Below are 26419 nucleotides of genomic sequence, written 5' to 3' on the forward strand. Positions count from 1 at the left end.
GGGTTCGATTTCTCCGTCCCTTTGAGAGAGCCCAGCAAGCTACTGAGAGTATCCTGGCCACATGGCAAAACCTGGCAAGCTACCCACGATGTATTCGATATGCCAGAAACAGTAACAACTCTCACAATGGAGACGCTACTGGTGCCTGCTTGAGAAAATTGATGAACAATGAGAGGACAGTGCTGCAGTGCTACCTTTACCAAAAAAAGCAGTATCTGTTTACTAGGAACACTGAACTGATAAATTGCATTATCTTTGATGCTACAATAGATTTCATGATATTTCTATAAGTGACTAGTGAAAGTATATGCAAAGTATAAGTATGGTAGTTTAGATTCTAAAATCATTCCAAATTGCCTGAATTTATCAGTTAGTATTTAACAAATTTGAATAAGTGGTGCTGAGCATATAATAGAAAAAATTGTAACAGCATCTTCATTCAGCTCTGAAACTACCTTATAAACAAATGTCATTGCATTAAAACAATGATGCAGGAAAGAACTGCAATAGTTAGTATCAGAATTTTAAATTTACTGATTCAAATGAAGTGATCTAATACTTTTATAATGAATAAAATAAAATAATAAGTGATAGCACAGCGGTAGGGCGTTCGCCTTACAAGCAGCCAACATGGCCGACCCGAGTTCGATTCCTCCACCCCTTTCGGGGAGCCCGGCAAGCTACCGAGAGTATTCGATATGCCAAACACAGTAACAACAAAGTCTCCAATGGAGACGTTACTGGGCCCGCTCGAGCAAATCGACGATCCACGGGAGGGCCTTTACCTTTACCTTACCTTAATAAGGATTTATTTTGTTAGTATCTCTGCTACTATCCATTCATGTAGGCACCAAAAAAAATCTATTTTAAAGTACAAAAGTTTACCTCATATATAAATTTCTTTACTTTGAAAAACTGGAATCAAGGAAACCATCAATAGTTTAATCATACATGATCCTATAATAATTAAAAATTATTAAGAGGACTGGAGAGATAATGCAGCAGGCAAGGTACTTACCTCAAATGCATCCAACCTCAGTTTTGATACCCAATACCACATGTGGTCCCTTGAGCACTTCTAGGAATGATCCCTGAGTCAGGAGTGATATAGAGCCAAAAGTAAATCTTGAGCATTGTTTTGTGGCCCAAAACATGTTGCTTTGTGGTCCAAAACAACAAAAATTAGTATAGATCAAATTTTAATGTAATGAAGACATATTAAACATTATGGAAGATAATTCATTAATTTACATTTGTAGATAGTATAAAATTGTCTATTACATCATAAAATTGGTTTATTACATAATGTAATTACTGGTTTATACATCCACAACCAACTGTATAAGTATACACATTTTTCTAGTGATGTGTCTGAAATGAGGGCTGAATTATGAAGTCAAGATTAATGAAATAACCTTCTAGAAATATATGACTTCAGGGGTGAATGTGTGGAGGCATACTTTCAGTTTTGGGGTGCATGGTTTGAATATTAAGTACACTAAACATATATATCTACTATATCGCAAAGGACCATAAATATTCTATAGTCTAGTCAGAAAAGTAGATTAATATGATAATCATCTAATTTCATATATGGAAGCCATTATTCTCAAAGGTGGAAGAGTTTTGTTTTGCTGCTGTAAGTATCATTTACACTTTTATTTGACAGTCCTTAAAATACTCATATAGTTCCTGTATATTTCTGGTGACTGAAAACACTAGAATCTACTTATAATTGTGAATACATTAAATGTCACTGGCACTGGGATATCCCTAAATGAACTTGACAACCTACACAAGTAAAATCACATCCAAACCCTCTGGGCCTGTAATTTTCTTATCAACTGACAACAGATGCACTCAAGTGCCCAATCAAGAAGGTTGACACATGTGTAGCCAGCTGAGAGTGTGTCATCTGCACACGCCACCCTGTTGTACAGACAGGCACCTAGTAGTCTAGAACCCTTGGGATCACCTAGAAAAACTTAAATTTTAGATGGGGTCCTGAGACTCAAGAATGCATTGGTCTGCGCAGATCATCTGGCAGTGCTGGATCAAGGATAGAAGCCACAATTAGCCTCGGCACAAAGTCTGGGCTCTCACCAGCCATGTGGTGTCCCTGTCAGAAGACAAGGCTATAAATCATAGTATCAATTTAGGACAACATATTCTGGCTATGTAACCCAGTAAGCAATTATTCTGTCTCTGATTAATGGGGGAAGGCATCTTGTCCTTTTCAGATTCTAAACTTATACTTTTGCTAATAGGTTTTTATTTATTTTTGTTTTGTGGGGCCATACTTGGCAATATTCAAAGCTTACTCTTAGCTCTGTGTTCAGGGATTACCCCTGGCAAAGCTCAGGGGACCATGTGGGGTGCTCAGGACTGGACTCAGGTCAGCCACGAGCAAGACAAGTGCCCAACCCTCTGTACTATCTTTTTAGTCCACAAATAGGCTTTTAAATAAATTTGTCTTATTATATATATTCCATTGTCTTCAAAACATATGCTTAAATGAATACATCAGTGATAAGGACTAGAATCTTTATTTCTTAATGTAAGAATCTGGTTGTTTTTCTTCACACTTGGATAAATTTTTCATCAGAGCAGCAGAATACTCTCATGTATCTTCATAAAACTTCAGGGAGTTAAGGAAGCTGGATTAGTAGAGGGGGGAGAAGAAAACAGAAACTTGCCCTTAATTTTTAAAGTGCTGTGCTTTGCAGAATGTGGAAGAGTTGCACTGTGGGAAGAATATGGCTTCCAAATAGAACACATTCATGCTTAAATTTAGCCTTACCTTTCACTAGCTTGATAAACAGCCATTTCATCTTATAGTCAGTTAACTATTCAAGTTTCAGTTTTTTAGTTTGCAAGTTTTTAAAACAGTACCAATAACGTCCTAATAGGGTCCCTGAAGGGGAAAAGAGTATTAATACCTGTCGCCCAGTCAGGTATTTAACAAACTGAAGTTCTGATTCTCAACTAAAATAATAAATAATAAGACACATCACCCCAGATTGCAAAAGGATATTATATTAGCCTTCAAATTGTTCAGAAGGATTAGAATAGCTCCTTGGATAAAGATATTTATAGATATAAGCTGCGAAGTGCTATATCTCCTAAAATAGTGCTAACTTAGATAAAGGGATAATAAAAATAGAACCAGAATTTTGAGATGGAACCCTGGGTTGTAAGGTCTAGGTCCCTCAAAGAACTGTGGCATTGGCACTCAACTTACTTGCATCTTTTCAACATTTCAAAGTCCACCATGTCAGCCTCCAAAATATCTTTGCTGCCTACTTAAAGGGTTTTTAAATTTATTTTTTTTATTATAGATACTGACTATACATATAACTTCTACCACAGGAAGGTGTTTCATGGAAAATATTTTACAGGTCTTTACTTTGGGGTGGATGTTTTTCTTTCATCTTCGCTACTGATGTGACTCCACTGGCACATTTTCAGCAGTTTATGATAACTCTTACACGCCCTTGGCGCTTAATGTTCCGTTGATAATTATCCATGAAGTTGATGATTTAAAAAGTCTAAAGTTGAAAGTGCTGTGCCAACTGTACTGCTTTACCAGGAAGGATGAATTTAGCAGAAAGGTACAAAAATACTAGAACAACCTGAGCTTCTGTTCATGATTTCATTATACCAACTTACATCCAGCAACTTAAGAGAAGTGAGGAAAAGAAACAAGGGGAAATAATAAATTTATTAAGAGGCATAAAAATGCATAAACTTATTTATAAATAAAAGATAATTTACCCAGTGAAAAAATAGTTAAAATCCATGAGTAAACTAGATTTTATATTTGAAATAATACACATTTGATCTCTAAAAATTTCCTCCTCCATCATGATCTCTTAGAAGCATAAATTTTCAATGACGAAAGAAAATGTTTTACCAATAATTATGTGTGGGAGGGAAATTTTTCAAGAATTTTCTTTAAAAATGAATCCATGCAAACAAAGTCAGATTATAAGAGACATGGTAAAACCGAAGGCTTATCTTTAGAAAAGTAAAAAGTAAAAATTTCAAACATTTATTCATTAATAAATGAAAAAGCTACAGTTTGATCATCAAAAACGTCAGTATACTATAAAACATTTCAAACCAATGATCGCAATAATTAAATTTATAAATGTTTATTCAAGTGCTAGTAGTATTCAATAAACATTCAAATTCCCATTAAAAGGAACATTATCTATAGACACATCTGGATGGTGCTCTTTCGATTTAACAACAAAAATCATGTCAACAGAAATTCAGTGACCTTTAAAACATTATCTTTTACCTATAAACAATTTTCCACCATCTATATATTTTATTTGTGAGGATGCATGGGCTATTTAACAACAGCAAATGAAGAAGTCCTTTCTATAAAATAACTCTATTACTGAAACAAATACTCAAAAACACAAGGAAGATGAAAAAAGTAACAGAGCAGAATTAGAAAGTTCTTTGGTAAAAACTGCTAATTCCTTACCAAATGTTGGTTTGCTGTTGTGAAGACAAAAAGCACAAAAGTTCTTTGGTGTTTACCAAAGAACTATTTAACAAGCTGAAAAGATTTCATAAACTATGGTACCATGATAGCAATATCGGCTTATAGCAAAGGATTTCTGAAATCAACATCATTTTCTTGACTACTATTGTGAATGAACCTTCCTTCAAAAAGCTCCCTCCTAATTTTGGCCTGAGTCTCAGGCTTCAATAAAAGTTCCCTTATCTGTTTCACTTTGGACTTCAGAATCATTCTTTCTTGATGCAAAGCTTCTTCAATTAAGTTCCGGATTCCAGGACTTGTAGGTTTCTTGCCTACAGAAGAAAAAAATTATATAATATATTTTACATACAAAGGCTAATGAAAAACATTAAATATGGCACACTGATTTATCAAAAGATTAAAAAAACTTTGAAAATGTCGCCCACATTTTATAAAAAAGAATGCATTTTTTGCCAAAAATATATAATTTACATAAAACAAATTTACTATAAATAAAAATCACTGCATAATGCCATACAGTGAAGAAACATAAAGCATTATAAACTCATTATACGGAAAACAATTTCAACAGTAATAATTTTAATAAATTTAATTTAGCACTTGTTAACGTGTGTGTGTGTGTGTGTGTGTGTGTGTGTGTGTGTGTATGTTTGGATCTCAAAAAAAGTAGTCAAATGCCCTGCTAAACAATATAAATGGCAGTATTCCATTTATGGCAAGGCCCCTTTTTTGTTTTTTAATCTGAGTGCATGAGGCATAACCCAATGTCCCCTTCCCTGTTGGCCACAGCTGAGGGTAAGTGACCTTGGGTCATTCTTCTTTCATAGGTTAATTTCCTCTGCAAGTTCAGCCTCCACTTCTGTTCTGTTGTGTTCAGAAATGCAAATATCCACAGATTAAATAGCACAATGCAAGTTAGTTCCTTGATTCAGCCAAAGGGAACAGGGACTCTTCTCGGCCTGTATTCATTTCCGGTTGTTGTCACTGTCAGTGCCATTTCTATCAGTCTCTTCCGTTTTCACAGAGTTCCCATCCCCTGGCTTGTTTTTGTTCTGTGTTTCTTCCAGATACTGCTGGACAGCCTTGACCACTGCATTCTCCACCAGCCTCCTACTGAGCCTTACCAGCTCAGCATCATCGGGCTCACCAACATTCTTATCACCTATTTCCACAATAGAGAAGAGAGGTCACTGAGAGCAAACTTCCACAGAAACTTGGCATGCAGGAATCAGCTAGCTTGGTTAGTTAAAATAGCAAGTGTCCTTCGATCAGGTAGCATGGATCTATAAATCCAAAAATACTAGCTTGACTTTTCATTTGATATTTGCAGAAGCAGGAAACTGCCTATTCCTGAAGACTTCGTTTAAAAAGTAGTTAATTAGCTCCAAGCTAAAAGTACACCAACCCCTAATGCTATCTCACTAAAAAATACAGGACTTTTTTTTTTTTAAATCTCTACAAGGAATTTTAATCTTCTCTGAACCAAGACTAGTTATTACTGAAATCCATGGGCCCATCACTTACAGCCTTTCATGTAAATTTACCAATCTATATGCTCTTTCCTTACTACCAACTGGAAGGTAATCAAGATTTTCCTACTGGTTAATTACATGGATTCACTAACTGCAAAATGTTTGACCAATAAATAGATTGGTAATAAACTCTCAGCATCCCTATGAAGACAAAGGCAATCAGTGCTGCTCGGAACTATCTGAAATAAGTTTATAAAGTAAATATTCCCTTTCATTTTAAAGCTACCACTGCAATTTTAGAAATAAATACACTGTGGACAAATTAGGGTTATAACAGTAAATGATTACGCATTCATGCTATATGGACATTTTGCTTTTCTGCTAGTGATAATCAAGGTTTAATTATTTTATCTTTCATTTTACTGTAAAAGGACTAGTTCTCATATTTTCTTTTGCACATTTCTCAGTCTCCCTTTCTTCTTCGTCACTGGACTTGTCTCTCATGCCCTTTCAATCCTTCATTTTCTTCCATCTAGCTGTGGGTCCATGTGACTGAGGATAAAGACTTTAGAACACCTAAATGTACCTGGCAAATATGAATAAACCTCCAGGAAGTTCTAGGCAGTAATAATAGTAGTGGGGGATTTTAATATTTAACTTTCAACAATAGATCCAGACAGAAGATCAGTAAACAAAAATGAGAATCAAACTATTTTTCAGAGGAAATGGACCTAATACTTTTATAAAACATTATCACCAACTGCAATATCTATCTAGAATATCTATTTTCCTCAAGCACAAATGAAACCACCTCATGGATAATTCATATGTTAGATTCAAAAAATGTCTTAGAAAATATTAAAAGACCAAAATCACATCAAGAATTTTTGCTGCCCGCGAGATATCAATAACAGAAAGAAAACTGAAATACTAAATTAAACTAATATACCTGAACAACCAGTGGATCAAAGATGAAACAAATAAACATAAAGTCTCTTTAAACAAATAAAAATGGAACTATAAGGTATAAAGATTTATGAGATGCAAAAAATGCATTGTCAGGACATAAATTTAAATAGCAAGTAATGTCTACATTAAGAAAAAAAAAAGAGGGGTCAGAGTGTTAGTACCTTGGGTAGGGTTTTTGCCTTGCACAGGGTCAACAGGGGATTGATCAGGCATCCCATTTGGTCCCCCAGCACCGCCAGGAGTAATTCCTAAGTGCAGAGCCAGTTAGTTACTGGGTGTAACCCAAAAAGAAAAAGAAAAGATTCAAAAGAAACAAAATTTATGCATCAAGAAACTGAGACATAACTAAGCCCAAAGTTAGCAAATGGAAAAAAAAAACACATACACCAAAGCAAAAGTTAATAAAATAAAGAAGGAAAACATCAATAAAACTATAATTTTTATGTTACGATAAATAAAATTGACAAGTATTTGAAACTATCAAGAAAAACATAAAAGATTAAAATAAATTAGAATTACTGAAAAGGACATTACTAAGAACAGATGTCAAAGTAGAACTGATGACAAAGAATTATGAGACTACTACAAAAAGTTAAACACTAAGAAAACAGAAAAAAGTAGATAAATTCCTAAAAACTTAAGCTTACTTACACTTAATTGTAAAGAAACAAAATTGAACAGACTAATAATAAGTTAAAATTTAATCAGTACATCCAGCACTGATGGATCCAAACTTAAGAAACCCTTTAACAAATTTCAAGCAATTCTATTCTCAGGAATAGTTGTAACATCATTAACACAATGTATTTACCAATGATTCTATTTTGTTTACATTATATTAGATCTCTGATATCAATCTAGCACTCAGACAAAAAAATCTATTTCTGTGGTCATTAAGAAGAAAAAAACACTGAACATTTTTGTGGTAGCAAAACTATTTTCTAACATGGATAATTTCATTCATTCATTCATCATCCTGTTATTCGTCAATTGCCTCGAGCAGGCCCCAGTAACGTCTCTTTCATCCTAGCCCTGAGATTATATTCAAGGCTCTTTAGGAGAATGAGACCCATCATTGTTACTGGTATTTGGCATATTTGGTACGCCACGGGGAGTTTGCCAGACTCTCCCCTGTGGGCAGGCAACATTCGATAGCCTGCAAGTTTGTCCAAAGTAGGAATGAGATAATAAGATGTCATAAAAAGATGTCCTGATAAGATGTCGCGCGGCCAGGAGCTGGATTTTATAGTCTCCGAGTCTTGGCCGTTGATGGGATTACATGGCGCCAGGGGGCCAGGTGGTGGTTGTATAGCTGTTTATGCTGGAGCGATAGCACAGCGGGTAGGGCGTTCACCTTACAAGCGGCCAACATGGCCGACCTGAGTTCGATTCCTCCGCCCCTCTCGGAGAGCCCGGCAAGCTACCGAGAGTATTCGATATGCCAGACACAGTAACAACAAAGTCTCCAATGGAGACGTTACTGGGCCCGCTCGAGCAAATCGACGATCAACGGGAGGGCCTTTACCTTTACCTTTACCTATATGACATAAATATATATATATAGCTGTTTATATATGATATAAATGAACAAAATAATTTGCTAATTGATGTGACATGAAGGACAGACTCTAGAAGTCATCATCAACCACCCTAATATCTATGTTCCTATTCATCCTATTAAGATTAAATCATGTTACAGTTTTAAATAAGAACAAAAATATATTATAATGCCGTATGAAACAAAGGAAGAGAGCAGTGCCACATTAACAATCCCAGTAAGTTATTTTGAAGATATCAGCAGAACAAATTATAATGTTTTCATGGAAAGACAATGGTTTGTTTTGTTTCATTTTTCTTAGGCCATAGCTGACTGCACACAGGGCTTACTCCTGGCTCTGTACTCAAGGTTTATTCCTTGTCAGGAGATCCTCTGAGGTGCCAGGGATCAAACTGGGGTTGGGTCAACTGAATACAAGGCAAGAAACATATCTCTGTACTATCCCTTCAGTCACTAACAATGACTTTAAATACAAAACCAAATACATATTCCAGGAGATAAACCAGTAAGTAGGGCTTCACTGAAAAAAATTAGCTCTGTGAAAAGCCATTATCAAAACAGTAAGAAAACAAGTCAACGTGGCAGAAAATATTTACAAAAGACAGGCATGATAAAAGATCTATTATCCAAAATATACAAGTAACTTTTAAAGCTTTGCAATAAGAAAATATTATTAAAAAACAGACTGAACACTTTAATAAATACCTTGCCAGAGAAGATATGCAGGCAAAAAATAACCATAAGGAAAGATGCTCCACATCATACATCACAAGAAAAATGAAAATTAAGACAATGATGTATCACTATACACCTCTTGGAATGGCCAAAACAAAGAGCATTGCCAACAATAAATGCTGATGAAGATATGAAGCAAAAGTAACTCTCATTCATTACTGGTGGGAATTCAAAATAGTACAACTTTGGAAAATTGATAATATCTTCAAAACTAAATATATTCTTAACATATGAGTCTATAATCCAATAATTGGAATATAGGTAATAATTAAATATTTAACAACTGGATATTAGTCAAGGAAGTTACAAACTTATCTCCATGCAGGAACCTTCACACTGACATCTATGTTAAAACATACTCATAATTAACAGAACTGAGAAGTAAACAAGACATCCTTCAATGTGTGAGCGAATAAAATGTGGTAGACTCAGATAGTGGGATATCCATAAGCACTCAGTACAATGAGTTTTCAAGTCATGAAAAAACATAAAAAAATCCTTGATGCATATTAGTAAATAAGTCAATTTGAAAAGGCTATGTTCTATGACTTCCAATGGTCTGACTTGCTAGAAAAAGTCAAACTATGCAGACAGTAGTTGCTAGGGATTAGGAAAACAGGAGACAAGGATAAATAAATAAAACACAGCGGATATTTTGGGCAGTGAAAACAGTGTATATGATGTATATAATGCATGACATTAAGTACATTAAGTCCATATAATGTACAACACCAAGAATGAGCCATGCTGTAGTATAGACTTTGGGTGATTATGATGGGCCAATGTAAATTCACCAATTTTAACAAATGTGTCATTCGGTGAGAGTATTAAAAAAAAATGGAGAGTGCCAAAGACAGTAGAGACAAGGACCAGGAATACTGCTCCACTGTTGAAAGCCTGCCTCATGACCTGAGGGAGAAAGCAGCCAGCACAGAGAAAAGATCACTAAGTCAATGATGGTTGGAAGGATTGCTCACGATGGGAGATGTGTGAATAAGCTAGATATTGGTGGTGGAAAATCTATACTGGTGGAGGGATGGGTGCTTGACCATTTTATGACTGAAACTCAATCATGAAAGCTTTGTAACTATATCTCTTGGTGATTTATTAAAGAATACAGATTAAATGAAGGTATTATCCATGTGTGGGGTCATAGACTATAAAGAAAATCTGTAACTTCATTTTACTTTTGTTGTAAAGATAAAACTGATCTTAAAAAGTAAAGCCTTCATTTTGGAGCTGGAGCAACACTACAGCTTGCTCTGTATGTGGTCAACTCGGGTTCAATCCCTGCCACCCCATATAGCCCCCCAAATCTTGCCAGGAGTGATTTCTGAGTTTGGAGCCAGTAAAAACATGAGCACAGATGAATGTGGCCCCCAAACAAATAATAATAATATAATCACAAAAATATTAATGCTAACTAATCGTACATTCAACTCACACTGTTCTCGAACTCTGGTCTGCCAAAAACATTAGCTGAAAAAGAGTTCCTATAAATGAATTTTCCCCCTGTTGTCAAATACCGAAATTACCCTCATATACATACCACATATTTTATATTTTATTTATTTTTTTAAGAAGTTTTACTTTATCACTGTGAGATACAGCTACAAACTTGCCTGATTCCATTTCAGTCACACAATGCTCGAGCACCCATTTCTCCACCAGTGCACATTTTCCACCACATTGTATTTTAGATTCAAACAGCATACTATAAATATTTTCTAAGATAAAAATTTTAAAAATAATTCCTTCACTATTTTATTAATAGGGCAGTGAAAATATTATATATGATACCCACGATATCATATATCTGTCCAAGAATAATAATAACTTTATTATTACAGTGTCTTATTCTAGATTCAGTAGCAAAGAATAAATAGAAAAATGGTTTTGGATCTAGAAAGCCCCATACACTGTCACTCTATCCACCCTATCCCAACCATCTGCTAAAAAGGAAGGGATCAGGGTGGCATGCAGTTAAAATGAATGCCAACAGTAGCCTTGAGAAGAAACAAAGGGATGATGAAAACAGTAAAAAAGATCCAAGCAACTTATCTGCAAGTCAAGCAAGCCCAGGTCTGAGCCAGGTTGCCTCAGTCAAGCTCTCATGATGGCAAAGGGCAGTAAGCTCCCCTCATGTATGCCAACACAGTTAGAAGTGGCACACCTACAGCCCTCACTTTCCAAAACTGTTTCCCAAATCACTAAGTCTCTGGTACTCACAACCTTATACAGACTTCCAACTCATGGCTGAGGATAATTTCTGTGACCTGTACCCTCGAGATTGTTCTCATACAATCATGTAAGAGATGAGATGGGGCACATTCATTGAATGTTTGGTAGGTCAAACAGCCACAAAAGAAAGAATTCAGTACATTATACAAGTCTTTAAAGCATTTTCTTTTTCTTTTTAACTTACAGCCTGTAATATCAGCTCCCCAAGTCTAGTCTATGAGCTATATTCGTCCCTGTATAGTTTCTGCTATCAAGTTGTCATTTCATATTTTTTTAAAAAATCTCTTAGATATGATAGAATTGCTAATGTGGCTGTGACAAGTGTCCTAAAAGAGCATAAGGGTGAAGTGATATCACACACACACACACACACACACACACACACACAGAGGTTTGCAATCCAATTATGCTACCTTTTAATTATACAGTCTATTTATTCTCTCTCCCAATCTAACGTTCCCTTCAATGATCCACTTGTGAAGACAACATATCTTGTGCTGTTGTAATAAGCATTACAGATAGCATATTGAAAGTGTGCCTAGAACACAGTAGGTGCATTTTATGTATTTTAAATCTGAGATTAATTTAAGTGTGCTCGTACTTGCTAAATGCCAATCATTGTTGTTATTCAAATATTTTAGTAAGTGCCTACCACGTATCATCATTAAATATTTAAAAATAAATGAAACAGTCTGACAATGGAGGTGAATCTAGGAGGAAGACCAATAGGTTCTATGCAATCGAACATGTCCTTTCCCAAAGGAGTTAGAAAGGGATGACAAGACAGATTTCAAAGATACCATATTTTAACTCAATGAACAGGAATTTCCAGACATGGGTTCCAGACAGAGGAAGTAGAAAGATTTTCCAGACATAACAATGGCATGAGTGTGTGTATAAAAGAATAGAAATGCATGGTGCATTTGAGGAACTAGAGGTAGTTCCCTAGTCCAGGCGAAAAAAAGGTTCAGACTATCATGTTTCAAGTATGGAAGATATAGGGGGAAGGGCTAGAAAACAAGTAGGGATAATATACCATAATATTATGGAGTCTAATTTCATTCTATTCACAATAGGCAATGATGAAAGGGTTTAAAGCATAGTTCAGTACTAGAAAATTGATGTGATAATTTGTAGAATATGGAAGAAAAAACTGAGAAATGCAAAAAACGAGAGGCTTTTTTTTTTCAGTGTAGTACTGCTATTTATTCAGCCACCGATTAAGCTGATTGAAGTGGGCAAGAAGTCCACATTACTTTTTTAAGAAAAAAATTTTTTTTTTTTTGCTTTTTGGGTTACACCTGACGATGCACAGGGGTTGCTCCTGGTTCTGCACTCAGGAATTACTCCTGGCGGTAGGTAGCTCAGGGGACCATATGGGATGCTGAGAATTGAACCCAGGTCAGCCATGTGCAAGGCAAACACCCTATCTGCTGTGCTATCGCTCCAGTCCCTTAAAAAAATTTGTTTTAATTGAATATCCATGATAGACCATTACAAAGCTGTTCATAACTGGGTTTCAGTCATACAATGATCCAGCACCCATCCTGCCACTAGTGTACACTTTCCACGAATGTCCCTTGTTTCCTACCCACCAATCCCCAACACCCTAACCCCCACTCCCAGCCTCCGTGTATGGGAGGCATTTTCCTTCTTGTTCTCCTTCTCCTTTTCCTTTTGTGCATTATGGTTTGCAATACAGGTACTAAGGGATTATGGTGTTCGTTCAGAGCATTCAGTATTTTTGTTTGTTTGTTTTTTGGTTTTTTTGGGGGGTTCACACCCGGTGATGCTCAGGGGTTACTCCTCGCTTTGCACTCAGGAATCACTCCTGGCAGTGCCCATCATATGGGATGCTGGGAATTGAACCCGGGTCGGCCGCGTGCAAGGCAAACACCCTATCCGCTGTGCTATTGCTCCAGCCCAAGCATTTAGTATTTTTAAGAGAGAGATATTTTGCAGTACAAAAAAAGGAAACAGGACTTTCTTACATATATTGTATATATATATACATATATATGTATACATACATATATATAGTGTATAACCATACCAAAAATAATGGCTAAACATGTTGGAAATACACTAAAAACTATAACTCTAAAATCAAAAAGCTCAAACATTTTCAAACACAAGAAATGTGAAGAAAATAACATAAAGGAACAACATAATCAAACCATGTTGAAAACCAATGTTAAGAGAAAATCATAAAATCAGCCTCAGGAAGAAAAGATGTATTATATACAGAGAAAAAAAAAACAAGAATTACAGCAAACTTATTCATCAGAAGCAATCTAAGTCAAATGACAATAGTACAACATTTTTTAAGTATTAAGAGAAAAAGTCAATGTAGAATTCATTTTATTTTTTTTAAATGAAGCTGAGAGAAAGATCTTTTTCAGAGATATAAATGCTGAGTTAATCACCATCAGCCAACCAGCAGAAAAATGTTAAAGGGAAAACTGCAGGCAGCAGGCAATATGAGAAATCAAAATTTGGATCTACTCAAAGACAGAAGAAAAATAAAAACTGTACATATGAGGGTAAAAATAAACACTCTTATTATTAATCTCTTTTAAAACAAATGTTTTAGATGATACTATGAAATATTTAGGGACAAACTATATGACAATAGCACAAAGACCAAAGGGGAAACAATTATTTTAAGTTTCTTAAATATATAAGGATATTCATACACAGGGCTAGAGTGATAGCACAGCGGTAGGGCGTTCGCCTTACAAGCGGCCAACATGGCCGACCCGAGTTCGATTCCTCCGCCCCTCTCGGAGAACCCGGCAAGCTACCGAGAGTATTTGATATGCCAAACACAGTAACAACAAAGTCTCCAATGGAGACGTTACTGGGCCCGCTCAAGCAAATCGACGATCAACGGGAGGGCCTTTACCTTTTTTATTCATACACACACACAGACACACACACATTGTCCCCCCTAAAAAGAAGTAAATTTTACTGTCACTGTCACTCTCACCGTCCTCCCGTTGTTGATCAATTTGCTCAAGCGGGCTCAATAACGTACTGTATATAAATAAATTTATTTTCCAATTCTATTTATTTGGGAGAGCGTTGGGGGGCCACATCTGGTGGTGCTTAGGACTTACTCCTGGGTCTGCACTCAAGGATCACTCCTGTCAGGGAGTGAATAATACAGGGGGTGCCAGGTATTAAAAACAGGTCAGACCATATACAAGCAAGTGCCCTGTATACAATATATACATATACTCTGAACTATCGCTCTGGTCCCTATAAATAACAATTTTAAAAAGTAAAGTCAGGGGGAGTGGGGGTCGGGAGAATGGGCAGGGTGTTTGCCTTGCACATGGCCAAGCCAGGTTTGATCTCTGCATCCCATATGGTCTCCAAAGTACCCAGGGGTAACTCCTGAGTTCAGCGCCAGGAGTAACCCCCTGAGTATGACTGGGTGTGGCCCAAAAACTGGGGGAAATAAAGGAAAATTGGGAGATAGCTCAACAAGCTGAGTGCATGCTCTGGATGTGGGAGGCATGTGTTCCATCCATAGTACTTCATGGAGCCCTGGGACCACCAGGAATAACCATTAAACAGAATGAGGAGCAGACCATGAAAACCAGGGTGTGTGGCCTACTCTTCATCAAAAGTACTGGAAAATAATTTCTTTCCCATGATGGGGAACCAAGTTAGGGACAAACTGGGGTCACACATGAACTTGCTGTATGTATCAGTGTCACTCTATGTAATTAGCATGTGGCTGGTAGCGGGAGGAAATTTTAGGCTCCTCTCTCTGTTACAACATACACATTCAGCTGCAGTGTCTGCAGTCTCTGGTATCTGCAAGCCTTAGACATTCAATTGTTTTCTTCCTGAGTCTTGCTTTTCTCCTGCACCCAATTTGAAAATTTGAAAAGTAATTTCCAGTGAAACAGACGGGGTAGCTTTTGCATATGAGACCAAACTGCTTTAACTCTTTATTTAAACTACATCAGACATGTGTTGTTTGCTCCAATATATTTAAAGAGTACAAAATAGATTGCTTCGGTCTTCTGACAAGAGATCACTGTCACCGTTGTTGAAATTTGTTATTTTCAAGAGCCACTCTGCTCCCAGAGGTTTGCTTTGCTCACCTGCTTCGCTTGCAGTTGTTTACAAGCTATTTGCTGTCCCATATCATAAACTGCTCCGTATTATATAGAAACTGAGATTGCTTTCCTGCTGCTTTGGTTCATATATATGTTCAGACAGAAAAGAAGTTTTCAACATCCCTGACCACTTAGGATTACTATTTATCATGTTATACTAAACTGAGAGGTGCAATTCTGAAAAGTGATAATAAAATGAGAAATTCCAAACGAATTCTAGACTAGAGGAAATCAACACAAGTATGACTGTCACTGAGAAATTATTCTTATGACAAAGAAAAATAAAAATAGTATCAAACATGTCAAAAATGTAATTTTTCAAATAATCATGCTCTTGTCTGGCAGAAAAATAAGGAGACCAGAAGATTAATGTTTCTTTGAATTTAAAACTACTGTGTTTGTGTAATTTATCATCGTCTATTTTAAGAGAATTTTACATAAAAAAATAAGAGCATGACAACTTGGAATTAATTTTCACTTGTTTGGCCAACACACCTGCTCATGACAGAAGCTTTTCTTTCTAGGCTGATATTCTAGGCTAGGAGTTGATGTATGCAGAAATAAAGGTCACTTTATTGTACTGAAGGCAATGTTCAACAAGGTAGAACAGGACCATAAATGTTGCCCTCAATCTTATCTGGTGAAATAAGTCATAACTGTGAGATTAGTTCACCTCTTCCACAATAGGGACACACCCAGATCAGAAGATTCCTCAGAAAATCCCCAGTGCACTGGGTCACTAGCAGTAACAATTATACTTTCTTCCATTCTTTCAGGTAACATTTTACATTTTCAGTGTGCTTTCAGAAACATTATCTTATATGGTTTTCACATAAATTGTAGGATGGAAAAAAAGTGATGTTACTCTTGCTCTACTTCTAAAGAGAACATTTGCGACTCAAGGTTACCCAGATTGTCTAAGACAATGTGCTTTAACCTTTTCCTCCTCATGGCCCCCTTCCAACCTGGTTTCTTTCCTGTGACCCCCCACCCCCATCCCGTACTACTAGCTGGCTCCCTAATCTGCTGCTGTGGCTCCCTGTTTACATGATTTTTACCTGCAGTTCCCTTGGAATATTCTTAGGGTCGGGGTGGGAAGTACCAAGGCGTCTGATTGGCCAGAGTAGTGAAATTCTGGTCTAAGATCATGAGACTCTGCAGCTCTCTGACTGAAAATCAGCAAGGTGAGGGTGCCCCACAATACCCGCTCTGGGAAGATAAACCACAGTTCTGGAACAGTATGATCTTCGGATTAAAAAGTCAAGGGTAGTGGTGCTTGAGTTCAGCTGAATGTGCTCAAAAATAGTAATAAAAGCATAACTACAATGTGATCACGAACATCAGAAGTACTTTAAGTAACAGAGGATAAGAAAAAACATTTAAAAATTGCTCAAGGGCCGGGAGATAGCTCAGAGGATGTGAGTGTCTTCCGTGTGTAAAGTGCTGAGATCAGTTCCCAGGACCTCATGGCACCTGAAACCTGTCACCTGCATCCCTGGTGGTTTCTAGATGTTTCTGGGTGACACCACTAGTCACCTACACCACAGGGACTGAGTGGCCACATCACTGGGCCCTAGTACTGCACTGTCAGGTTATCACTGCCAGGCCACCTACTCTCAGGAGTGGTACCTGGGTCTTGGATGACTGCTGAGAGACCCCTATAGCCCGCCCCCAAATTATTCAAACATAGCTACCTTTAACTCAAGTGCCTAATCTTAAACCAAACAATCTTTTGCATGAGTAGACAGAATGTGTTTTATAACACAAACACATCAATCTAAATATTCAAATAAGCAACACATTAAATGCATTAAAATGCTTGGTTATTTTCTTTGATGACTTTTTAGAGGAAGAAGTGCAGGCACACCTGCTGGAACTCAGGTTTTATTCCTGGGCTCTGCACTCAGAGTTTGGGGACAATATGGGGTGCTGGGGGATATCCACGTTGGGTGTCTGCAAGACAAATGCTTTATCTACTGTTCTCTCTCTTCTGCTCCTCGCTGATGACTTTTAAAACTAAACCCTCCATGCTGCCCACTGATCTGACAAATCAACCACGGCCCTTCAGAGAGACTCTTCCCAGGAGCTCTGCTACTAAGGAACCCCAGAACTTCATCACCAGCTTCTTCTAAGAACTAGAGCCTTTCATTTCGAGTCCCAAGACTGCATACTTATGTTTTTATGACACAGAGGAACTTTTAAACAATAAGTTTACCTAATATTAAATGCCTGTTTTGTGACTGACTTCCCCCCTCACACATACACTTATATCAAAAGCTTTTATTATTACTAGCATCACTATTTTACACTCGAGAAAAGCAAAGGTCAGTAAAGCTCAAAGACTCACACAAGTCTACACAACTAAATGGTGGCAAAGTTGGGATTCAAATCCCACTTGTGCCATTACAGGTCTGTTCTATATCCAGTTAACTAAAAAGTACATCCCTGTGTTACCACTATGCTATTTTTAGCTCTAAAATGATAAATCCAACCAGAAAACATTTATACTGCTTCCTCTTAAGCTATAGAGTTGGAATGCGCGGGCTAATTCCTTCTTTGACTAGCACTGTATCTCTGTGAAATGTTTTGACCCTCCCAGGCTCACTTTCTTTATTTGTAAACCAGTTTATATAATGTGGATGTTATAGAATCAAATAAGTTAATAAAACAAAGCACTTTAGCACAGAGCTGCCTTTGCTATAAGTATTCAAAAAAATTAGGTACTATTACTATTGTTCTCATTTATCTAAAAGGGATGCCATCAACCTTTTTTAATTTATATTGTTACAAAGTTACTTACATATGAGTTCTATGTTGTCCCACTGTAAATAAATGTGAAATGGGTGACCTACTCACTCTATACAAATATGTCTCTAGAAACAATGTTGGGGTAATTGTAAAAAATCTATCATTCCATATAGTTTTTATTTATCATCTTTTGCAACTGAGTGATGTTCCTTTTTCTGGTAAATAAAAGATCTGCTGCTAATTAATCCTACGAAAGGCCTCTCATCAGACATTTGAACAGACTGCAGCTAAAAGCATGAGATGAAGATGATTTAAATTTTCTAGAACCAGCAAACTGAAATGGAAGGCATTGAAAATACTGTGATTTTCTGCCTTCAAAATCACAACTGATAAAAATAATCATGTCAAGTTTAGTTCATATGCAGCTTTCTAGGAACCAATCTATTTGAACGTGTGTTACATACGTGATAAATGTCACAGTTACTCATAGGCCTAGCTTTGCACTTGTCTTCCTTGTAGAGGCATTATATAATTCTGTTTTCTTTTTTAAATTTTACTTTATTTTTATAAAGTTGTTCACAAAAATTTATTACATTTAATATTCCAACACCAATCCCACGACCATTACACCATTACACCTAAATATGGTGGTGGCACCATATTTCAAATGTTTCCACCCTGACCCACAAACTCTGGCTCCAAAGCAGGACTTAACTAATTTATTTTGTATTGCTTGTTATAAATAATTCACTAAAAATGATCCAAAAAATTCCTTAGAAGAAAGTGTGTAAAGATTGCTGTATTTTACCCTGGGGCCATTAAACCCTTCTATAAGAGATAAGTAACATGCTGTTAAAGGTACTGCAGATATTCTTACTATGAGTGAAAGGTAAAAATCATAATTAGGAAAGATCATAAACTTATAAACTATAATAAAAGAACACAAGTCACAGCAGTATAGATTCTGAGAGTCAGAAATTGGATTCTGGACTTTCCCATGTTCAGAGTAGGAGGATGAATGAAGCGTTCAAAGAGCAAATCTGGCCCTCTAAGGCTCCATGCCACATCTACTTCACAATGGTTGGCTCAAATCCTGTCCTCAGCTACTGGTCACTGTTTCTGGTAAAAACTACTTCATTTCTCTTCTTTTCATGAGTGCTACCACTGTTCTATAAGTCACTTCACCTAACATTTTAAAAGTATCCTTTCTTTAAGATATTTCTACTTCTATCTTTTTTCCTCATTTATTTTAATTGAATCAGTGATATACACATTAATAGAGTTGTTCATGATTTAATTTCAGTCATATAATGTTCCAACACCTGTCCCTTCACCAGTGCACTTTTTCTACCACCAATGGTTCCAATTTCCTTCCTGTGCCACCGCCACCCCTACCAGTTTCACTGCCTGCCACTGTGGAAACTGAGAGAAGACTTTTTCTTTCTCTCTTTTCTTTTTCCTTCTCTCTCTTTCCTTTTGGCCCTTCTGGTTTGCAAAACAGAGAATGAAAGGTGATCAGGTACACCCTTTACCTGTGCCCTTCACCCCCCATACACTCTTGTGGCAAGCTTCCAACCACTGAGCTGTCCTGGCTCCTATTTACCCTCACGTTTAGTCTCACCATATATCTCACAAGTGAATGCAGTTATTCTATACCCGTCCCTCTCCTTCTGACTCATTTCACTCAAAATGATACTCTCCATGTGAATCCATTTTAAACCAAAATTCATGATTTCAATTCTTCCTAGCAGCTGCATAGTATTCCGTTGTGGAGATGTACCAAAGTTTCTTTATCCAGTCATCTGTTCTCAGCCACTCAGGTTGTTTCCAGATGGTTATTTGAGAATAGTGCTGCAATGAACAGCAAAGTGCAGATGACATTTCTGCTGTGTATTTTTGGACCCCCGGGGTATATTCTCAGAAGTTCTACTTCTACCTTTGGAAAAGTCTCCTAATAACTCACATATGTCACAATGTCTGTGAGTTTCAACAAAATGTGGGCACAGGGTACTTGAGCGTTGGGTGGCCAGGAAATGTTTCCCTGGCCAACTCATGGCAATGGACGGATGAAGGACCAGGGAGTCATGGAACGGAGGAATAGGACCCCAGGCTGCTTGGTCAACAGTTTATTTCCCTCTCTCCTCCCCAACATAGTTTGATCTCTCCCCTTATAACATAGTAGTTTCTCCTCCTTTCTCCCCAGCATAGTTCGACCTCTTCCCTTGCAGCATAGCAATTTCTCTCCTTTCCCCCATTGCAGTCGTAGTCGTGGTCTTAGTCATAATCTTAGTCGTAGATGTAGTCTTAGTCCTTTTAGTCATAGTTGTAGTCGTAGTCCAAGTCCAAGTCCTCGTCATAGTTCCCTCTCAAATATGGAATCCCGTGTGGGTATATTGCTTTCTCCTTCCCTCAGCTAGTGACCCATTTAAACAATCATAGTAAATTTACTTCTTACTAATATTTCTGGTCATTTTTTATGAACACAGTAAGAGATATATTAAGCTTAAAGGTTGGCTCTTCCTGGGGACATCTCGTTATATATTCCAGACTATGGTCCCCAGGCCAGGTTAGTCTTTCCAAACCTCATCAGGGTCCTTATTCAGTTACTTCTTTTTGGGTCATGACAGAATTTGTTCCATGACCATGCTCTTAACTTATTATACTTCTTATGACACTTAGCTTGTCCCTTTCCAATGCCAGGGTAGCTTACAGCTTGTCCTGGGTCCATCTTTGTCCCTCACTGGGACCCTCCTTTGGGGGCTGTTAGGAAGTTAGTGCAACTGAGGCTAAAGTCAAGTAAATATGATGGATTCCCAGGACTAAATATTATTTGGAGTCAATTAACTCCCAGGTTACAAAAGCATAGCATCAACTGTCTTCCTGTGTCTATACAAAAAGGACATGCTAAATAAACTACGCAAATGATATAAAGGAAAGAGAAAAGCAATATACAATTATTAGTGCCTAATGGGATTGGGTGTGCCTCACGGACACTGTTGTGGGAGTAACTCAATCAACCTAAGCTCCCTGAGGGAGGAGCAAGGATAAACCAATGTTATGCAAGAAATGTCTGAAATGTTTAGTCCCCTCCTAGACTCTAAGTGTACAGCTATACCTTCCCGAGTTTTATATATGAGATAGAAATTGATTCTACTTCCACCCAGTGAAGTAAAATGAAACATATTCTTCAGAGCTGCTGGAAGTTATACCTCATTCATCAAATAAAGCCTGAGGGAGTGAGAACTCAGAAGCTGCTGGAAGCCACCTCCCCCCCATCCCCCCATTACCAAGAAAGCCTGAGAAAGTGACAACACAGAAGGGCAGGAAGCTACAGCCCCCTTCACCAAAGGAGACTTAAAAAGGTGGGAATGCAGACACTGCAGTAAGTCACAGCTCCCACCAGAATGTAAATCCAGAAATGGCAGAATCTGGGAAAAGTGATGGAGAGATAGAAGGCAGACAATGTCTGTGGGCCAGTCTCAAAATTAGCTCTACTTATTTTGTTTGCATATGTGAGCAATTACATTCCTCCTTTTAAGAAAAAAAAAGAATAAATTAGTTTTAGTGTATGTGATTTCCTGGCATCTTTTTGATCACTCTCTTGCATCTTTTTGCTGTTCCTGCTCCAAATGACTGCTTCTCAGGTCTATTAAAGAATTTCTCAAGTCTCTTCAGAACTCGGTTGACTGTCACCTGGGATTCTAGCATCTGAGTCTTTGGTGCCTTGCCTTCGGTCCCCAAAATCATGAGAAGAAAATCGTTCTGAAACACTAATCTCTACCTGGTTTCAGAACAATTTAGTGAATTAGGACAATTCACTAAATGTCCCTCTATCATAGATTTGACAGTACATGGTGATGATTTGGAAAAAGAGATTGGTTTCATTTGGATTGAATAGAGTTGGTTTAAAATTATATTCACCATACAAGATTACTATAAGATTACAGCATACCAGAAAAATTTCTAAAGATGAAATTATTTTAATTTCATAAACTCATGTTTATGTTCATTACATTGATCTAGGTGAGAGCTTTCCCTAGAAATATCTTATTATTAGTTTGAATGACAGTAGCGTATCTATTTTTACCTGTCTTTTTTAAAAATAGTCAGGTTTCTATGTAATTCACATAAATCTGTGGAATTTTATATATTATTACTTACTATGGCTGTTACTGTTGTCCCATAATATGGGCCAGAGATTAGCGTATACAAAACACCTAACTAGAACAATGGGGGAAATATTTTATTATTTTTTTAAAAATATTTTTAATTGAATCACTGTGAGAGAGACCGTTACAAAGTTGTTCATAATTAGGTTTCAGTCATGAAGTGTTTCTACACCCATCAGGGGGAACTATTTTAAAACATATCTGAAGACCTTGGGCTGATTATTACAGGGGTGTTTCTCAGGTCTGAGCACCCTCTTCTATTTCAGCTTCAAGACACTGGGGAAGTGTGGCAACTATTTCTCCTTTGCAGCCTGCTTCCCGACGGAGTCCAGAGGGAAAGTGGAAGCAAGCAGGAGAGGGAAGAAACTTAGCTTTGAATTTTGCTTAATTTTCTCACCTCCCAAGCCCATTGCACCCAATCTTGGTTAGTCCTGACAATAGCCACTGGTTCTAGCAGCAGTTGGTTCCAATTTCATTTTATTCTCACTCACATATCCTGCTTCATTAGTTTCCCTCAGAGGTTAGAGCCTTGAGCTATCCTTCCAGGTGGCTAGTGACCCCTCTCTCCAGGTATAATCCCAGCTTCACAGGTCATGTTCTGGGCTCAGCATGGAGAGAGCACTTCCTTTCTTTTGCAGACAAGGTCTGCATCTCAGTTCCATGGGGCCCTTCCTCCAGTATCTCAGCCTGAAATGTCTGTTTTGCCTCAGTAGGGCCTGCCCTCTCCCCCCATATTCCTCTAAAACCACTCTAGCTAATTCCCAATGTTAAATTCTCTCTGTTAAAATGGCTGGTGTCATTTCTTATTTTGTTGTTTTGGATCCTGATTGGCACCAACTATTTCTGTATTTGCCCCCTCTGCTGGAGTTTTTAGAGAAGACTATGACAAAAGCTAGGAGTATGAAGTTAGAAATGATATGAAACATCTTTTTCAGAGAAATTGTGTTTCATGGGCTTGCTGTCCCATTAAAAAAGTTATTGTGCCTTTCATAGTTTCCCATGTATATAAAAGTCTGTATATAGTTTCATAGTTCATAAATTTCATATTGATTTATATGTTAGTTCACATTTTTTGTTTATATATATTTTAAGACTTCAAAAGTATGTACGTATAATTTTACAGTGAAAGTTGAGTACGGTGTAGAGAATATACTAGTGGATAAGTAACATTACCACAATAAATCTGTATATTAAATTAGAGAAAATATAAATTTAAATTACCCATATTAGATCAAACTGATTTAAAATAAACTAAGTTTGGACAAAACGTTTTTGGACAAAAAATTTCATTTACAGGGGCTGGAGCAATAGCACAGCAGGTAGGGCATTTGCCTTGCACGCAACCAACCCAGGTTCTATTCCCAGCATCCCATATGGTCCCCCATGCACCGCCAGGAGAGATTCCTGAGTGCATGAACCAGGAGTAACTCCTGTGGATCACCGGGTGTGACCCAAAAAAGAAAAAAAAATTTCATTTACTGGAACAATCATATACATTAGCTTGTTATCTCTAGGTCACTGAAACCAATTACCAGCTGGTACGACCATGAGTTTAACAGTTAATATTTTATGTTGTACAAAGATAGTACAGCGGTAGGGCATTCACTTTACACGCTGCCAACATGGCCAACCCGAGTTCGATGCCTCCGTCCCTCTCGGAGAGCCCGGCAAGCTACCGAGAGTATTCGATATGCCAGACACAGTAACAACAAAGTCTCCAATGGAGACGTTACTGGGCCCACTCGAGCAAATCGATGAACAACGGGAGGGCCTTTACTTTTTTTACTTTACAAAGATAGTGTAATAGTGTATCATGATAAAAGTCCAAAGCTGCATATTATATATTTTTAAACCGATTTTCTTCATCTAACTTACTTAAAAAAACTTTAAAAGTTATTTTAAAATAATATTAAGGAAGCATACTTTTTAACACAAAAATTTATCTTGCATTTAGTCTGGAGGCTTAAAAGTTATAAATTTCTGCCTTAAATTATACTCTTCTAGGCAAAATATTAAAATTAATGTAAAGTTTGACTTTGATAAATTCTCCATGCTTAAAATTCCATTTCAGTACTTTAATTAATAAAAGCAAAAGTCATTGCAAATATAACTAGAATACTATTAGACTTAATTTACATACACCAATTTGGTTTCTAAAATCACAAGAAAATAAGCTCAAACACCCAAAGAGTATTACAAAGTCTGCCCCTCCCCCCCTCACAGGAGTCATACAGAATGCCTCTTTTCCTTTACTTCAAAGAATCTGTTTTGTTTGGGGGACAGACCCATGGTACTCAGGGCTTTCTCCTGTCTCTGCCCTCAGGGATAAAGATGGGGGATCATATGTATTGCCAGGAATCAAATCCGTGTTGTACAAAGAGTGTTGTTCAAAGAACCTTTAAAATCTTTTAAGATAACTAATCCTCTGCCTTCTCTCCTGCCTTCTCTCCTGCTAAACTGTCTGAGTCCTTCCACTTTTCTGCAAGGAAGTTTCCATGCTCCTTGCCATCCTGCGCTTGTCAGAATTCTGAATACTGTTTGATTGCTACAGATCTGGATAAAAAGCCTTAGGTGAACTTGCTCTTTTACTACCTATGATAAACATCAGTCCAAAGGCAACCTTCAGCTGAACGTATTAAATGCGTAGGAAGTGTGGATTTCATTTTTGGTTTAGAAGTCAGAGGTGAGGCATCCAACTGATGTCATTTACACTGCAAATGTCTATACCAACTCTCTAATCACAAAGTCAGAAGGGAGTGGCAAGGGGCTGCTGAGATGCCTACCTACAATTTTCCATCAGATTCCTCTTTCTCCTATCAACCTTACCAACTAGGTGATCTTTGTCCCTATTGAGAATGTGAAATTCTCTCTCCATCTATTCCAGGAATTCTGTTGTTATATAGCTTTCTTCGTGTGTATGTGTGTGTGTGTGTGTGTGTGTGTGTAATCTTTGGGCATAGATGTCACATTTTATCAATTCTGCAAAAAAGAAAACTTAAATTTCAAATACCTTTGATTTTGCCTTCACTAAAATTGGCATTATTTATGTTCTAGTTAGCGGAGTCTTTTAAGTTCAAACCATACTTATCTTTACTTTTATTATATAATCCAGATTTGTCTAATACTATTTGCTAAGAGCAAATAACTTTATTACACAATGGAAAGGTTGGTTTTAGTAGATACAAAGGTCTGTTAACTTGTACCTTCAGCACTATAAAAGTTTCTTATAGGAAACTTTATTTGCTAAAATATTCAGACTATTTGTCTGTGTCAAACAGTAACCATGGAGTACGATAGGAACTTGAAGTAATTTCTACTCCTAGTGTTAATTAACTGAGCTTGGCTGGCTTAACTATGTAATATCCCTAGTATATAAGGAGTGTATAGCTTCACTTGTTAAACTGAGAGCATCAAAATCTTTACTAGGCTTTTCTAATTCAAGACATAATAAACGCTGGTTTCCAAAGGATCCTCCACACACACCATACCAGTCACGTAACTTAGAAATCCTTCATTAGTAAGACTTCTAAAGCATCTCTCTCAGAGCTTTCAAACATGACATACTCAAAAATATCAGCCGAAATAAGATGAAATTTTCTTCACAGCAGCTCTCATTTAAGGCTAAATTTCTTTGCCATTAAAATGGAAAAGAAAGGTTCAGAAGCAATCAGTTTTCATATCACTAAGTTTGAAAATAGTTATTATTTACTAAAGAGATTTACATTTAAGACTGAACATCTTCTGGAACTGCAACCTCTGAAACAGTCTTCTGCAACAGGTGACGACACTGAACACAAGCAACTTCACACAAAGAAAGGAGGGAGGAGTTACTGTTTCATGTAATAGAGAAATTTTTAGCCACGGTTGAATTCACAGGT

The 26419-nt window shown here is 37.1% G+C and overlaps 1 protein-coding gene across 4 annotated transcripts in view; it reads right to left on the reverse strand.

The window, feature by feature from the left end:
- Positions 1-3702: 3702 nt before the first annotated feature.
- AKAP7 (A-kinase anchoring protein 7) overlaps positions 3703-26419 on the reverse strand; it is a 137290-nt gene continuing 114573 nt past the window's right edge. For 3 of the 4 annotated variants that reach the window (XM_056126220.1, XM_056126218.1, XM_056126219.1), the window contains one exon: positions 5130-5678. In XM_056126220.1, coding sequence (XP_055982195.1) covers positions 5482-5678 — 197 coding nt within the window. In that variant the 3' untranslated portion in view covers positions 5130-5481. Of the gene's footprint in view, positions 4828-5129; positions 5679-26419 lie in introns of those variants that run through there. The other variant, XM_056126216.1, reaches the window with a different exon arrangement.

The sequence above is a fragment of the Sorex fumeus genome, unplaced genomic scaffold (assembly GCF_029834395.1).
Source record: "Sorex fumeus unplaced genomic scaffold, SorFum_2.1 ptg000061l, whole genome shotgun sequence".
Taxonomy (NCBI): Eukaryota; Metazoa; Chordata; class Mammalia; order Eulipotyphla; family Soricidae; genus Sorex; species Sorex fumeus.